General features: G+C 36.5%; 2 protein-coding genes and 2 non-coding genes across 4 annotated transcripts; all 4 read left to right on the top strand.

The window, feature by feature from the left end:
* Positions 1 to 550: 550 nt before the first annotated feature.
* On the top strand, positions 551 to 4,562 carry LOC148846032 (large ribosomal subunit protein uL22y-like). Its single transcript, XM_088954107.1, has 7 exons — positions 551 to 615; positions 706 to 742; positions 972 to 1,012; positions 3,567 to 3,797; positions 3,892 to 3,994; positions 4,079 to 4,146; positions 4,290 to 4,562. The coding sequence occupies exons 1-7, from the start codon at positions 613 to 615 to the stop codon at positions 4,356 to 4,358; spliced, it is 552 nt and encodes a 183-aa protein (XP_088810233.1). The 5' UTR covers positions 551 to 612; the 3' UTR covers positions 4,359 to 4,562.
* LOC148846033 (small nucleolar RNA snoR74) lies at positions 1,617 to 1,747 on the top strand. Its single transcript, XR_016102755.1, has one exon. It is a non-coding gene; the product is annotated as a small nucleolar RNA snoR74 (small nucleolar RNA).
* Positions 4,563 to 7,217: 2,655 nt separating the features above from the next.
* On the top strand, positions 7,218 to 11,247 carry LOC148846030 (large ribosomal subunit protein uL22y-like). Its single transcript, XM_088954106.1, has 7 exons — positions 7,218 to 7,556; positions 7,649 to 7,685; positions 7,914 to 7,954; positions 10,241 to 10,471; positions 10,567 to 10,669; positions 10,754 to 10,821; positions 10,964 to 11,247. The coding sequence occupies exons 1-7, from the start codon at positions 7,554 to 7,556 to the stop codon at positions 11,030 to 11,032; spliced, it is 552 nt and encodes a 183-aa protein (XP_088810232.1). The 5' UTR covers positions 7,218 to 7,553; the 3' UTR covers positions 11,033 to 11,247.
* LOC148846031 (small nucleolar RNA snoR74) lies at positions 8,568 to 8,698 on the top strand. Its single transcript, XR_016102737.1, has one exon. It is a non-coding gene; the product is annotated as a small nucleolar RNA snoR74 (small nucleolar RNA).
* Positions 11,248 to 16,677: the final 5,430 nt, after the last annotated feature.

The raw sequence follows: 16,677 nt of genomic DNA, 5'->3' as shown, positions 1-16,677 counted from the left end.
ATCCATTAATTTGGTTAATTGGATTTTCAATTCGGTTTAGGGGTGTTCACGGTTCGAGTAATCAAATCGTGGGCTTATTTTGAAACCGGATTGGGGTTACCGGTTTTTGGAAAACAGGTAACCGAAAATTGAACCGAAGCCAATTGTTTAACCAGTTGACCGGTTCAGTTAACCATAGATTTGGTTCATCGGTTCATTAATTTTTTATTATTTATAATATATAAAATTAAAATATCTAAATATATAATAAAACACTAAAATATATATAATATTATATATTAAATAAAAATAATGTATTGTATATTATAAATACATATATTGCATATTTATTAATTTATAATGTATAAAAAATAAAAAATATATAAAATACTGAATCGAAACTGACCAAACCCGAATCCGTACTTTCGATTCGGTTTTGATCGGTTCGGTTTTTCAGTTTGTCTTTCTCACCTTCGATTTTATTGAAAAATGAAAACCCTTTGATGCAATGGTTGGGTTAGGGTTTCACTTTATTCTTTAAAAGGGTTGAAGCAGCCGGAGAAACCCTTTCGTTGGTTTGGGGACGAAAGACACCCGGCTTTGCTCTTTCAGATCATTCGCAGAGGATCAGTCATGGTATCTTATCCTGTCTTATCTTTTTGGTTCTTCGTATATGATCCTTCATATCTTTTGATTCAAGTTTCCAATTTTCTTTCTATCTTGTAGGTGAAGTATTCCAGCGAGCCGGACAACCCAACCAAGTGTAAGCATTCTAAAGCCATTTTCTCTGGTTTTTTAGTTGCCTTCCAAGTACCATTGAACTGAAAAATGATTTCATTAAGTCATTTTTCGTTGCACCCTCACATTCTAAGGTTTTTTACCTCGTTTTCTTGTCGCTGGTAAATTTTATTCTCTGGAAATTCAATTTGTCCATGTTTCGATTGTTTTTAATTCATGTTTTCTTATTTGTTTTTCTGACATTCATCTTGCAGCCTGTAAGGCCAGGGGCTCGGATCTGAGAGTTCATTTCAAGGTGTGTTGTTCTGAACTTGTTGTCATGTCTGTTATTTTCTTATGTTGATGTAAACTGTGATATGATTCTCCATCATAGTTTTCATTTGCTTGGCAAAACAAATTCATGGTTTTGTTCGCAATATTAGCGTCGTTATTGTTTTATTTGTAAACATATGGAAAGGAATTGTGGGACTTAGCTTAATTTCTGGGGTTATAGGAAAACTGGTTTATTTTTCACTATTGGTCTTCTTTCGAGGGTTCCTTCAAAGGCCAAAAGTATAAATAGGATGATTGTATCGATTTGTTGGAGGGTTAAAACTTTTATTTCCGAACGCTTTCTTATCTTGGAAGAGGTAATTGGAATGCGTTGTTTGACTATCTCTTTAAATTCTAATTAGGATGATCGAGTGTCTGGATGTATGAGTTCGTGAGGGTATTTTTTTTTTTTTATGGTTGATGGAGTTGTATATCTACTTCTGTAGTATTTGACTATTAGCATTCTCTTCCCCTATTTGATTTTCAACTGTTATGCTGATAGGTTGCTATACTTGTTTAGTTAATGAATACTTTTGCAAGAAATTACTGCTGACACTGGCGCCAATGGTTGGTTTATACACCCGATGATAAAAGCAGGGTCCTGTTGCCCATGTGAACAGATCTCTCGTAAACTTCAGGGAAATTATTTACATTGTTATTGGGTGAACCTCTGTTTGTATCCTTCATGGCAGAAGGTTCAGTAAATGATGTTACATTATAGACTCTATTTGATGCTTTGTTGGTGATTTTTGATTGTTCATATTATTAACTTTTAACTAGGATGGTTGAGTGTCTGGATTTATAAGCACGTGTGTTCTGATGACTGAACTGTATCGGGGTATTTTTCTTATGACTGATGGAGTTGTAGGAATTAAACACAAAGCTCAATATATCTGTATAGAACCAACATAAACCTACAAAATTAAACACAAAATTAGGTTTTTCATTTGCTGCCCTAAGGCCAAGATAAACAAAAACTAAGACAAGGTTATTCATTCAGTTAAACCATCAGGAACAAAACAACTTTGAAAAATTTTGGCAATGCTTAAGATCATGAATGAGCTGAAGTAAGCCATATCTAAACTGTTTAGAATTCGCTATTACAAGCCATGGCTCTGCTGTTGCACCATGTCTATATCATGACAATAATTTACTAGCTCAAGGACCTTATGGCTCCATACTTCATGGTAGTTGTTATTATCAATCTTCTGTAGCCGCATGATGAGTTCCCATGCAGCTTTACTGAAATTCTTTAAACTGATAAAAGAATAAAAGGCAAATAAAAACTTAAGTAGCCAAAATAAGTTCCAACTATAACCAACTACATTTTTTTTTTCAAAGATGGTACCATAACCAACTATGTTGCTTTTCAGCAATAGCCATAGCTAACCATATAGTCTCAACAAAACAATAAAACAATTTCCTTAGACCCAGAAAAACAGGACAATCTACATACCACACCCTGAACATCAATAATAGTTGTTTATGGGCTTTATTTGGTGCTTATTGTCATGTCTTTTAGTTATTTTGTAGAAGCTGGGCTCTATTTTGTGAGCCCATATGTTCATGGGGCCCGATTGTTTAGCAAACTGGCCCAATGCAAACCAAAGATAGTCCTCTATGGGCGTAGGAGTTATTTTCTGTTCTTTCTTTAATTCTAAATTTCTTGTTCCCTGTCTGAGCCTGACTTAGAGAACTAAGTACTGAATCAGTAACTGGGCTAGCCCAACTCAACGTCCAACATAATTTGCAATACTAGAAGCCTAGAATATAAATTTATATGGTGTGGTTTCACGTCAGATCAGGTGTAGACAATTTGGGTAGGTAGCTGATACAAAAAGGTCGCTTTATTAATGAACACATTCTTTGGAGGGGATTGAAAGAGGAGGGGGATACACAGTTGATGTTAGTCATTGCTTCTTTTAATTTTTTAATATTTTCTTGATGCAACAAAATGCAATAGCTTCTCAAGCTTGTCATTTTCCATATTGTGTTATTGATGTGTTCCCCACATGATTCCATGATAAATATTTGCCATTGAGTGATGTATGTATACCTATATATGTTATTATTTTCATGAATGGAAAAAATGAATGAGAATGAAATTTGTAACCAAACAGGTTACCTATTTTACTCTCGTTCTTGTTGTAAAAGTAAAAATCATGTTTTAGGAAAGAAAGCGTTTGGTCTGTAGCAATATTCTCATTTTTCCTATTTTTATTCATTCTTTTCTATCTTTGAATTTTATCTTGGTTAAGAATGAGAAAGATGGGAGTTGAACCAAACATGACCTAAATTAATGATGATAATCAGCTACTGGAAGGGAGAGTTGGTTTTGGCCATGGTTATATTTTTGCTTCAACAAATTAAAATAAACGCAGTTTTCCTTTAATGTGTTTGTTTTATTTATCTTTGCTGGGGCCAACACTGCATGCGTGTTCATCCTTTTGCATTTGTTGTGTTTTATTTTCTGTTTTTTTTTTTAATTCTATCAATTTGAATATCTTAAATTTATGCTCTATTCTTTGCTACCTCAGAACACTAGAGAGACTGCCCATGCAATTCGAAAGTTGCCTCTGGCCAAGGCTAAAAGGTATTTGGAGGATGTGTTAGCCCATAAGCAAGCCATTCCATTCCAACGCTTCTGTGGGGGTGTTGGTCGAACTGCTCAAGCAAAGAACCGTCATCCAAATGGACAGGGACGCTGGCCTGTTAAGTCTGCCAAATTCATTCTGGATTTGCTTAAGAATGCTGAGAGTAATGCAGATGTATGTTTGATTCTAGCTGGTTATTGATTTTGTTTTCCTTTTCAATTTTTAGTTAACTATCTACATTCTAATGTCACCCTTGTTTCTTTTCCAGGTGAAAGGGTTGGATGTGGGTTCATTATATATTTCTCACATCCAGGTAAACCAGGCTCAGAAACAGAGGCGCCGCACTTACCGAGCTCATGGGAGAATCAACCGTGAGTTTGTTAACTTGTTATTAAATTCTACCATCTTCTTTTAACTTTTCTGTGGCTTTTAAGTGTGAATGTTTTGTATGGCAGCCTACATGTCTTCTCCCTGCCACATTGAGTTGATCTTGTCCGAAAAGGAAGAAGCCGTAAAGAAAGAGGTAACCTCTATTATTGGATTATTGGATTATTACTTTATTAGAGGAATAAGAGCATCAATGAAAGGAATAAAGAAAGAAAAATGTTGGTAAGACTACTCTTGTATTTAATTATTTTCCTGTCGTTGGTTCTTTCTGTTTTGTAGCCTGAGATTCAGTTAGCTCCAAGGAAACCCAGCAAGGCTCAAGCTCTAAGAAGTGGTGCTTCTTCTTGAGAAGTGCGGTAAAGGGGTTCGATGCTGAAGGATGTTATTAGTCGTTTCAACTTCACTTTAAAGGACGATCTTTGTTTCTTCCGGATCAAATTTTGTTATTTAGAGGCATTGAAATTTGGACCATGAAGAAATAGTTAAATATTAAGGCTGAGTTTAACAACGGTTAGATTTCTGAGTGTAAAAAGCAAATCGGCTTTATACTCATTTTATACTCTTGCGTGTTTGGACGATCGATGTAAAATCTCCTCCCAATTGCAAAATTTTCTTCCATTGCCGCTGCCTTTCCGATAAGTGGTGTCATCTCTCGCCAGTGGCCAGAGGCGATAACAAGACGAACTCCCTTGTCGAACCCCATCTTTTAACTGCACGAAAACGCAGCAGATACTATGGGTTTGATGCTGCAAGATGGGAAACCCTAGCTGCGGTTAAGAGAACGGTGTCCGGTTATGATTTCCTAGCCCCCACAATGAATTGAGTTCGATGAGTGTGCTGGCAATGACTGATTGATGAGGACGATGATCGAGATCGTTGTTTGAGGCAGCCATTGTTATCAATGACGGCGCTGATGGGAAGACACCGAGAGAGACAAGGAGGGAGAAAGTAGGAGATAAGAGATGGTGGTAGCGAGTTTGTTGTATCTTGTATGGAGGTGCAACTGTCGAAAGCAGTGATGGTATTGCAATATCAGGTGGTGCTCAATGAAGTTGGGTGGCGGGTGGCCGGATGAAAAGAAACTAGAAGAGTGGAAGGGGAGGGGAGGGAAAGGAAGAAGGAAAGAAAGGGAGGATTGACTGGACTTAATCAGTTCCGATATTCCTTCTGATCGGCAGAGGAGGGAGAGAGAGAGAGAGAAAGGAGAGAGCAAGAAAGAAGGGAAGGGGGGAAGTACTAGGAGAAGAAAAAGAGGGCGGCTGATTGAGCTGGCTGCAAAGAACGTTGAATGCAATGGATAGAGCAGACACCACATAATGAGCAAGGTTCAAAATATCGATATGCTCGATATGCCGGTATGGGCGTATTGATTGGGGGAATCGATACAGTTTTTTAGTGTTTTATTTTATTTTATTTTATTTTTTTGCAACTAGTTTAGGAGAGTCGTTTTAGGCCTCAACACCCTGAATCGGTCAGACCCCCGATACACCCACTGTAGGGGCGCATCAGAGGGGTCCTGGAATGATGTGTATCGATACTTTGAACCTTGATAATGAAAGTATAGTCAGGTAGAGAGATGTTTCCATAAAACGAGTTCGTCTTTGCCATGACTATTGATCTCCTCCACTTCGGTTCACAATAGGCCTTCGATGGCTGGATTTGCTCCAATGCGGCCGGTCGACACCACCATCTGTTAAGAAGAAGAAGAAGAAGAAGAAGAAGAAGAAGAAGAAGAAGATAGGGGGCGAGCATTCGGTTTATTTGGTTAAAAACCAAACTGAATAAACCAAAAATTTAAAAACCAAATTGAAACCAAAATTTAGAAAAACTGAAATAATTGAAACCGAAATTTTTAGTTCGGTTAAAATCAAATTTTAATAATATATACTCTATTATATATTATTATATATATATATATATTATGAAATCAAATTTCTATATATTATATATTAATATATAAATATATAATATATTATTTATTATATGTTACATATTATATATTGTATACTACATATAATAATAAAAAGTTTGGTTAATTTGGTTAACCGAAATTCTAATTTCAAAAACCAAAACCAAAAATCGAAAAACAAAACCGGTTTAACCAAAAATTGAAAAAGTCGAATCGAAAAAACCGAAACTGAAATTTTTAGTTTAGTTTTCGGTTTTAACCCAATAATGCTCACTCCTAGAAGAAGAAGAAGAAGAAGAAGGAGAGAGAGAGAGAGAGAGAGAGAGAGAGAGAGAGAGAGAGAGAGAGAGATGTAATTTTCAATGTAAAATTGCATGTTTACCAAATGCCTGCAAAATCGAACAGGGGTGTAAAGTTTACCCTGGTTCGATTTTACACCTCTACCAAAAGCAGCCTAAATGATCAGTAAAAAGTAGTGCGATCATTTCACCCATAAGCTGTGGGAATGGGATTTGCGGAAATGTTCCAAATGCATAGTAGGATGTGCGTGTGAGGTGCCCTGTGCGATGAACAGATCCAGGTCTCTAAACCGTGGTTGCTCAAGCATAAATCATTCTGGCACTACATATCCATCCAATTTCAAGTACTTGGCAAGTCAACCTGAACAAGAGACTATTCCCTTTAAATCGAGTATTTTCTGTGCAAGAAATAGAGATGGGAGCAATTGCTCTCTGTCAAATCACTCACCTAAAATTGGTCTAAACCCATGTTTTGATGTTTGGGAGAAACTTGGAAAATAAAATCCTGTTATTGACCAAACAAGAGAGCCTTAAACCTCTCTATTCTATTTTAAGGGTTATATGGAAATACCGAATCGATTAATTTGGTTAATCGGATTTTCAGTTCGGGTTAGGGGTGTTTACTGTTTGCATAACTAAACTGTGGGTTTACTGTTTACTGTTTGCATAATATATATTTCATTATTTCTAGTGTTTACCATTTTTTAGACCAGAATTGAACCGAAACTCATCGATTTACACGTTGGTTGATTTGGTTAACTATTGTGGTTTGTCGGTTCATTGTTTTTTACTATTTATATATAAAAGTAATAAAACACTAGAAATAATGAAATATATATAAAATATTATATTTTAAATAATATATTATATATTATATATTATATATTATAAATATAGAAATTTATATATAACACATATTTATTAATTTATTATGTATTAAAAATATAATATATATATAAAAAATATAAAAATATATACCGATTGATTCGATTAACCGTTGCCGTTGGTTTTTTATTTTGATTAACTGAAACTGAATTGATATCTTCGATTTATTTTTTATTTTTTATATATATCAAACTGAAATCGAATAGAAAATTCGGTTTTTTAAAATACCGAAATCAAACCGAATCGAATCGGTTTTTTCCATCGTTCGGTTTTTCTTGCTCACCCCTAGTTCGGTTCGATTTTATTGAAAACCCTATTTGATGCAACGGTAGGGTTAGGGTTTCACTTTATTCTTTAAAAGGGTTGAAGCAGCCGGAGAAAACCTTTTGTTAGTTTGGGGACGAAAGACACCCGGCGCTGCCTTTTCATATCATTCGCAGCAGATCAGTCATGGTAGCTTATTCTGTTTTTTATCTTTTTTGTTCTTTGTGTATGATCCTTCATATCTTTTGATTCAAGTTTCCAATTTTCTTTCTATCTTGTAGGTGAAGTATTCCAGCGAGCCGGACAACCCAACCAAGTGTAAGCATTCTAAAGCCATTTCTCTGGTTTTTTAGTTGTCTTCCAAGTACTATTGAACTGAAAAATTATTTCATTGTCATTTTACGTTGCACCCTCACATTCTAAGGTTTTTTACCTTGTTTTCTTGTCTCTGGTAAATTTTATTCTCTGGAAATTCAATTTGTCCTTTTTTCGGTTGTTTTTAATTCCTGCTTTCTGATTTGTTTTTTTTTGACATTCATCTTGCAGCCTGTAAGGCCAGGGGCTCGGATCTGAGAGTTCATTTCAAGGTGTGTTGTTCTGAACTTGTTGTCATGTCTGTTATTTTCTTATGTTGATGTAAACTGTGATATGATTCTCCATCATAGTTTTCATTTGCTTGGCAAAATAAATTCATTGTTTTGTTCGCAATATTAGCGTCATTATTGTTTTATTTGTAAACATATGGAAAGGAATTGTGGGACTTAGCTTAATTTCTGGGGTTATAGGAAAAGTGGTTATTATTTTTCACTATTGGTCTTCTTTTGAGGGTTCCTACAAAGGCCAAAAGTATAAATAGGATGATTGTATCGATTTGTTGGAGGGTTAAAACTTTTATTTCCGAACGCTTTCTTATCTTGGAAGAGATAATTGGATTTTGTTGTTTGACTATCTCTTTAACTTCTAATTAGGAATTAGGATGATCGAGTGTCTGGATGTATGAGTTCGTGAGGGTATTTTTTTTTTTTTATGGTTGATGGAGTTGTATATCTACTTCTGTAGTATTTGACTATTAGCATTTTCTTCCCCTATTTGATTTTCAACTGTTATGCTGATAAGTTGCTATACTTGTTTAGTTAATGAATACTTTTGCAAGAAAATACTGCTGACACTGGCGCCAATGATTGGTTTATACACCTGATGATAAAAGCAGGGTCCTGTTGCCCATGTGAACAGGTCTCTCGTAAACTTCAGGGAAATTATTTACATTGTTATTGGGTGAACCTCTGTTTGTATCCTTCATGGCAGAAGGTTCAGTAAATGATGTTACATTATAGACTTTATTTGATGCTTTGTTGGTGATTTTTGATTGTTCATATTATTAACTTTTAATTAGGATGGTTGAGTGTCTGGATTTATAAGCACGTGTGTTCTGATGACTGAACTGTATCAGGGTAGTTTTTTTATTACTGATGAAGTTGTAGGAATTACTTCTGACACTGGCATTGAGAATTGATTTCTCATTGTATTTATTTATACACCTGATGGTAAAAGCAGGGTCCTGTTGTCCATGTAAATGAATCTCTCGTAAACTTCAGGTTTCCAGAAGGTTCATTAAATAATGTTACATTATGACACTAGTTGATGCTTTGTTGGTGATTCTTTCAATCGTTCTGAACTAATGCTAATGTGATAGCATATAACTTGCACTTGGTGTTTTTTGCATCAGTAGGGGTTCTAACATGCCATTCCTCAGAAAATGTTTTAAATTCTTTAACCATATAGTGGTACAATATCTTTGTTGAAACCCCTGAAAGTAAGCAACAACTAAGTCCATGTTTGGTTTGCTGCCACTAGCCTCGTACTTATTTCTTTTAATTCTTACCGATTCTGAGAAAGAATGCACAATAATGACTGAGATGTGGGTGTTTGGATAACCAGTGTTTTAAAAGCGCAAGGGCCAATTTGCGCCTGATGTGCAAGGCGAGGTGCATGCCTTTTTAAGATAGGCGCAAAATTATAAAAAAAGCTAAAAAATAAAAAAAATCAGAAAATTAAAAAAAACCATTTTTTTTTTAAGAAAATGCAAAAATATTATATATGATGTTAATAAAAATATAAACTTAAATATTCATAAAAATATATAAACTTAAATTTTAAAATAAATGATTTTAAAAACTTATCATCTAAAATTAATATACATAAACATAACCTGTAAAGTGTATTCAAATGAAAATTTAAAAATAAAAGCAAACATGTAAAGCATTTTCAAGCATGTAAAACCCACAATGTCTTTTTTTCCTTAATTGCATTGCTTCAAGTAGTTAATGTCATGTAAAACATATTGCGTTCTCGATTCTGAGTTGCCTTTGTAGCACACCCCTTGAGGCAATTCCGAACAAGTCTATGTTAGGGTCTGAAATTCTTATTTCAAACATAAAAGTAATGATTTTACAACTTTCATTCCCTTTTACGAAGATATTTTATTGCACTGAATGAACGAACAACATCAGCAAATAGGGGTTCTCGGAGCTTCTGTGAGCGAGCAAATTTTATTTTCCCTATTTTTATTCATTCTTTTCCATCTTCGAATTTTATCTTGGGTAAGAATGAGAGTTAAACCAAACATGACCTAAATTAACGATGATAATCTGCTGCACTGGAAGGGAGAGTTGGTTTTGGCCATGGTTATATTTTTGCTTCAACATATTAAAATAAATGCAGTTTTCCATTGATGTGTTTGTTTTTGTAATCTTTGCTAGGTCCAACACTGCATGCGTGTTCATCCTTTTTCTTTCGTTGTGTTTTATTTTCTTTTTTTGATTCTATCAATTTGAATATCTTAAATTTATGCTCTATTCTTTGCTATACTTCAGAACACTAGAGAGACTGCCCATGCAATTCGAAAGTTGCCTTTGGGTAAGGCTAAAAGGTATTTGGAGGATGTGTTAGCCCATAAGCAAGCCATTCCATTCCAACGCTTCTGTGGGGGTGTTGGTCGAACTGCTCAAGCAAAGAACCGTCATCCAAATGGACAGGGACGCTGGCCTGTTAAATCTGCCAAATTCATTCTGGATTTGCTTAAGAATGCTGAGAGTAATGCAGATGTATGTTTGATTCCAGCTTGTTATTGAAATTGTTTTCCTTTTCAAATTTTTAGTTAACTATCTACATTCTAATGTCACCCTTGTTTCTTTTCCAGGTGAAAGGTTTGGATGTGGATTCATTGTATATTTCCCACATCCAGGTAAACCAGGCTCAGAAACAGAGGCGTCGCACTTACCGAGCTCATGGGAGAATCAACCGTGAGTTTGTTAACTTATTATTTAATTCTACCATCTTCTTTTAACTTTTCTGTGGCTTTTAAGTGTGTATGTTTTGTATGGCAGCTTACATGTCTTCTCCCTGCCACATTGAGTTGATTTTGTCCGAAAAGGAAGAAGCTGTAAAGAAAGAGGTAACCACTATTATTGGATTATTAGAAGAATAAGAGCATTAGTGAAACGAAAAGATAAAGAAAAATGTGGTTTGTTGTGTCTTGGTAAGACCACTCTTTTTTTTTAATTATTTTCCTGTTGTTCGTTCTTTTTGTTTTGCAGCCTGAGACTCAGTTAGCTCCAAGGAAACCCAACAAGGCTCAAGCTCTAAGAAGTGGTGCTTCTTCTTGAGAAGTGCGGTAAAGGGGTTCGATGCTGAAGGATGTTATTAGTCGTTTCAACTTCACTTTGAAGGACGATCTTTGTTTCTTCCGGATCAAATTTTGTTATTTAGAGGCATTGAGATCTTTTGTTATTAAACAAACTTTGCTGGAGTTAAATATTAAATGATCAGTAAAAAGTGGGGCGATCATTTTGCCCATGAGCCGTGGTTGCTCAAGACTAAATCATTCTGGCACTACATATCCATCCAATTTCAAGTACTTAGCAAGTCAACCTGAACAAGAAATCGAGATGGGAACATTTGATCTGTCAAGCACTCACCTAATTGGTATAAACTCTAGACCCATGTTTGTGATGTTTGGGAGAGGGGTAATGAATGTCAGTTGGTGGGTGGTTTTGTTTTTTCTTTTCTTTTCCGTGATTTCTCATCGTCTGGTGTTGTAGTTGTATTTTACTTTATTCAATTTAATGGATTTCTTTATTTTCTTTTTTATTTATTCTCAAAACAATAAATGGTAAGTTAACCAAAGTGAATTAACTAACGTTATTCATCCAGTCTTCCCCCCCTTGTGAGATGGATTTCTTCCTCCACCCTGCCAGCTTTTTGGAGAACCTTTCCACCCAGGCCACCATTAGATTTCAAAACACTAAAGGTATGTTTGGTTTGAAGGAAAAGGTAGGGAAACGTAGAAAAACTTTTACAGACCTATTAGTTTTCCCTACTTTTCCCTTCCTTTCCCTACCTCTTCCTTCAAACTAAACATAGCCTAAAGATCTATGGTTGCCCCCATGAGGTAGACCCAAAATACTTGCCATTGTGATCTTGAACAACCCAATATATTTGTACCACTCCTTCCGCCAAATTTATATTCTGCTAAACAGCTCTTACCTAGGTTTACCTTCATGTTGGACACCATCCAGATTCGGTCCCCTTTTCCAACTTTCTTCATATAATTCTAAGTACTTCAAAATCATAATCCTAAAGTATCTCACTGTGTTCTGAATATTCTACTCCTTCACCACGAACCTCCTGACTGATTTTTTCTTCTCGAGTTTTCTATCATGTGTAAGAAGTTGGTATTCCAAGTAAGCTTACCCCTTCTTCCCTCTGAGGAAGAGCAACGGACCTTCTCATGGAGGCACTGGCATGTAATTAACGATATAAAAGAAATCATGAAGGAATTAAGGGCTACTGGCACAGGTATCAAGATCTTCCAATGGACTAAGAGATGGTTTAAAAAATCGAGAGGCATTAAGAAATCGGATGTTTCGAGGACATATACCCCAAAGGGAGGAAGTTGTAAAAGGATCCTAGATGAGGTGGTTAACCAAGGCTAACCACCTTTGTGGAATTTACCTGATGATGTGTGAATACACTGTTTAATACTCTTTTCCATATCTTTATCAATAAAACTCGGTACTTTTTTTGAAAGATAATTTTAAACTATTATTTTTCAAAAAATAAAAAAACTCAAGGCATTATACTTTCATGGTTAGGATTCCATGGATTACTCAAGGGATTGCCTATTTACCTTCTTTTTCTGTGAAAGAAAAGCATTCTGAGTAAATGGCTGAGTTCTTATTTGGTAAAGCGGTTAACTTTCCTTTATCTGATCTGGATATCTTCAGAGGCTTGCGCTGTCAGAGAAGGTATTTAAATGGCCAAAGAGTTACAAATCACTCATGTTTGGATTGGGGGTGATGCTCAAAAGATAGTCCAAGCCCTGTTGGATGACCGACTTGAAATCCCTTGGTGGTTCTTTCCCATTATTACTGATTGAAGGGACTTTTTGAAAGAGTGAATACAGGCAGAAGAGCAGCACATTTAATTGCAAAATTTGCTTATAATCTCTCCAGGACCCTAATCAGTTTGTAGTCCCACCGGTTTATTATTTTTGATGTTATTTTGCTGCTATGATGCTGTTAGCTAGCATTTGTCTTTCTAATGTTATTGGCTGCAGGGGTATTCCCATCATTTGTCTTTCTGCTCCCTTTTCTTCTATTTTTTTGTTCTCCTCTCTTCCTCTGTTCTAGTTTTCTTTGCTAAAACAGGTCTGAACCCCATCGGTTTCGGCAACTTTTTGTATAGTCCCAATTTACAGTCATCTGGTTTACATGGTATGATGTATCCATCATACAATTTTTGAAGCTAATGTAATATATATACAACCATGCATAATGAGTCACAGCTTACCATGGATGGAAATCCAATGCTATCATGGTAATCCCGAATAGCTTCTGATAATTCAAGCATTCCACCTACAATCATGGTTTTAAAAAATGACTTGGAAATAGGACCGTTTTGGTCACCGGTTTTTGGGTCAACAGTTTGACCGTCCGGTTTGAATAGATGGCTTTTTTTGACAAATAAAAATTAAAAATATAAAAAATAACTAAAAACAAAAAACGGCCAAAAACCGTTGAACGAAACCGGTAGTTGCCTGGATGGTTCCTAGGCCAAACGGTCTGATCGTCCAGGTCAAATGACGGTTCGAAAACTATGCCTACAATAAAGAAATATATATTTAGATATCAAGTTGCTAAAACAAATTTTCAATAAATTAATAATTACTTTTTAAGATAAATAAAAAAAGGGGCTTTTACCGCTCAGTCCACCCCTAGGTGGAGCTACTAGTACACTAGGGGTGGACTGAATCCTATTCGTGGATTGATGCCAAATTCACGGGTAGGATGCAGTTTATAGGGGGGCTACTAGTAAACTAGGAGGGGGCTACAAATTTGATTTCTAAGGGGGATTGCAGTAAAAAAATCCCTAAAAAAAAGCAAATGTGAAAACTTCTATAGAAGCCCAAACTGAGATAGTGATTTCAGATCAAGAATCTCATCTTTTTCTATTGCATAAAACTAAAGAGCAAGGGTGGCTCATTTTCTTAATGGAATACAGATGGAACCCATCCTCTCCTCATCCTTCTAATCCCCAACCTTGTCAACTGGCTCAATCTCCCTACCTCTCATTAGATATCGACTTTGGTTTGACTCCACAAACACAACTTTTGCTGGGATTTCAAATTGCCTATACCACTTATTGGCACCTTAGATCCGGTATAAGGGAATTTATAGTTTAACCCATAGTTGTAAACCTGAAGGTGTCTCACATTTGGGAGCTTTAACATTCCAATTGGTAATTCAGATACATAAGCATGTTTGAAATCCAATTTCTCTTATCCTCAGTTTGGAAAGAGTATAAATATAAATATGTACAATGCAAATATATACAAAATACAAGGTTTATACTCAAATTTGTATTTGTACTCCTTCAAAACTGAGCCTTAGGTTTGTAAGCTTTTCAATAGAGAAATTGCCACATACATAGAATGATTTCAAAACAAGTATGAAGCATAAGAGGAAGGACACTATTTTGGATCAAGTAGTGGTTCGAATTAAAATAGAAGAAAAGAATAGAAAGAAAGATGAAGATGAGAAAAATCAGATTTCCAAAACTAGTCTGGTTGAGGAAACGACTTCAAGATTAAACAAGAATCTAAATGTGAAAAATGATCATAAATTCAATAAGCAACAAAAGAAAGGAAAATGCTATGTATGTGGCAAACCTGAGCACTACAAGAAAGATTACCAGTACAAAAAGAAGAAAGACTCTAGGAAACCAAAAGTCAATTTGATTGAGGATATTATTGGAGCCACGGAAACTGGGGCACACTTGGTTAATAAACCGAAGGAGTGCGTATTGGACACTAGTGCTACTAAACACATATGTGGGGACCATAGATCCATCTATGAGTACACAACTCAGTCTGAGAGAGAGCAAATCTTCATAGGAAACTCACAAACTTTGAAGGTCATCGGCAAAGAAAAGGTGCTCCTAAAATTGACTTCGGGAAAAATCCTAATGTTGAATGATGTGTTGCATGTGCTAGAGACCAGGCGAAATTTGTGTCAAGAGCACTCCTCAACAAAGTAGGATTGACGCTCACATTTGAAGTAAACAAGGCTGTATTGAATAGAAATAATGTATTTGTTGGAAAATGATACAATTCTGGTGGACTATTTATACTGAACATTTGTAATATTATTATGAATAAGAATGCTTCTTTTTTGCTTATATTGTTGAATCATTTGATATTTGGCATGCTAGATTAAGACATCGTAATGCTCCTTATTTAAAACGGTTATGTGAATGATACATGCATGTGCATGCATGCACTAGGCGCACAGCAACCGAAGACCCGGTTAAAGTGGATAGCAGTAGAAGACCCGATCATGTTAGCTCTTAGTTGGGATAAGCCTTAGCCATTCAGTTTTAATTCTATTAGAATAGATAAGTCTTCAATTCTGTTCCTAGATAAGTGCATTCTGTTTCCTAGATAAGTGCATTATGTTTTTCTATTGATAAGCTCCTAAGATTAAGGGGCATTAGTTCCTATTTCTACTCCTAATTTGTAGCACAATAAGGCTACAAATATAGCCTGAATGAATGGAGTTGGCATTGGCTTTTCTACAAACAAACTCTCTCTCTCTTCTCCTTATCCTAAATCCTTCTCCCTCTTGTTAGAAAACTTGAGCGTATCATGGGTATTAGAGCCATGTTTGACCATTGACACTCGTGGAAAGACTAACGCGGAGTTCCGCAATGAGGTCAATGAAACCTTAGCGCGACATGAGTCGAGCATTGACCAAGTGAACACTGTCTTAAAAGCAGTGTTAACCGAACTCCAAGCCCTTCGAGCCTCATGAACCACTCCCAATACTACTCCTGAGACCAACCCCTTCGCCCATGAAGAATCCTCACATCCCCATACTTCCCGTTCAAGCTAAACCCATGACCACCCTTATCAACACGTCAAGCTGTCATTCCCAAAATTTAACGGGGATGATCCGAGCGGTTGGATTTATAAGGCAGGACAGTATTTTGAATTTCAAAATATTATTCCAGACCAACAGGTGTAGCTAGTTTCCTTCCATTTGGAAGGCATCGCCTTACAATGGCACAGGTGGTTGACCAAGCATCGTGGACCGCTCACATGGGAAGAACTCTCCAAAGTGGTGTTACAACGGTTCGGCCCCACCGACTATGAGGACCCATCAGAGGCGTTAACCCGCTTGAAGCAAACCACCACTGTGATGGCTTAACAAGAAGCCTTCGAGAGGCTCTCTCACCGAGTTGACTACCTGCCAGAGAGTTTTCTCATTGGCTGTTTCATTGCAGGACTTCGTGATGACATTCGTTTAGATGTGAAGATCAAGCAGCCTTGAACCTTGATAGAGGCGATTGGAGTGGCCCGATTAATTGAGGAACGAAATCACTTACAACGGAGAGCTAGCCATCCGGTTCGATCCCCATCAGCCATGACAACCCAGAAGGCGTCACCCAACCCCATGGTCGGTGTACTTGGGCCTCCACCAGGCTCGTGCGCGAACCAGGTTTCTAGTGCTCCTTCCCCAACAATCCGGTGACTCACCAACCAGGAGGCGCGAGAACGTCGTGAGAAGGGGCTGTGTTACTACTGTGATGAGAAGTTCACCCCCGGCCACCGTTGTGCATGTCCACAACTATTCATGATTGAGGATCCAAAACCGGCGGACGTGGAAACTGTCGAATCAGGGGAAGAAAACCAAGAAGCCATCATTGAAATCTCCTTCCATGCTATTGCAGGAGCTGAGCATCCACAAACTAT

This window comes from Nelumbo lutea, chromosome 7, assembly GCF_056320005.1.
Source record: "Nelumbo lutea isolate HS-2025 chromosome 7, American lotus-T2T, whole genome shotgun sequence".
In the NCBI taxonomy this organism is placed as follows: domain Eukaryota; kingdom Viridiplantae; phylum Streptophyta; class Magnoliopsida; order Proteales; family Nelumbonaceae; genus Nelumbo; species Nelumbo lutea.
Note: the sequence above shows the minus strand (reverse complement) of the source record. Positions and strands in the feature narration are given on the sequence as shown.

Coding starts and splice junctions, on each gene's coding strand:
- LOC148846030 (XM_088954106.1), top strand. Junction 7,686..7,913: donor GCCGGACAACCCAACCAAGT/GTAAGCATTCTA, acceptor TTCATCTTGCAG/CCTGTAAGGCCAGGGGCTCG. Junction 10,822..10,963: donor AAGAAGCTGTAAAGAAAGAG/GTAACCACTATT, acceptor TTTGTTTTGCAG/CCTGAGACTCAGTTAGCTCC.
- LOC148846032 (XM_088954107.1), top strand. Junction 1,013..3,566: donor ATCTGAGAGTTCATTTCAAG/GTGTGTTGTTCT, acceptor TTGCTACCTCAG/AACACTAGAGAGACTGCCCA. Junction 3,995..4,078: donor AGCTCATGGGAGAATCAACC/GTGAGTTTGTTA, acceptor TTTGTATGGCAG/CCTACATGTCTTCTCCCTGC.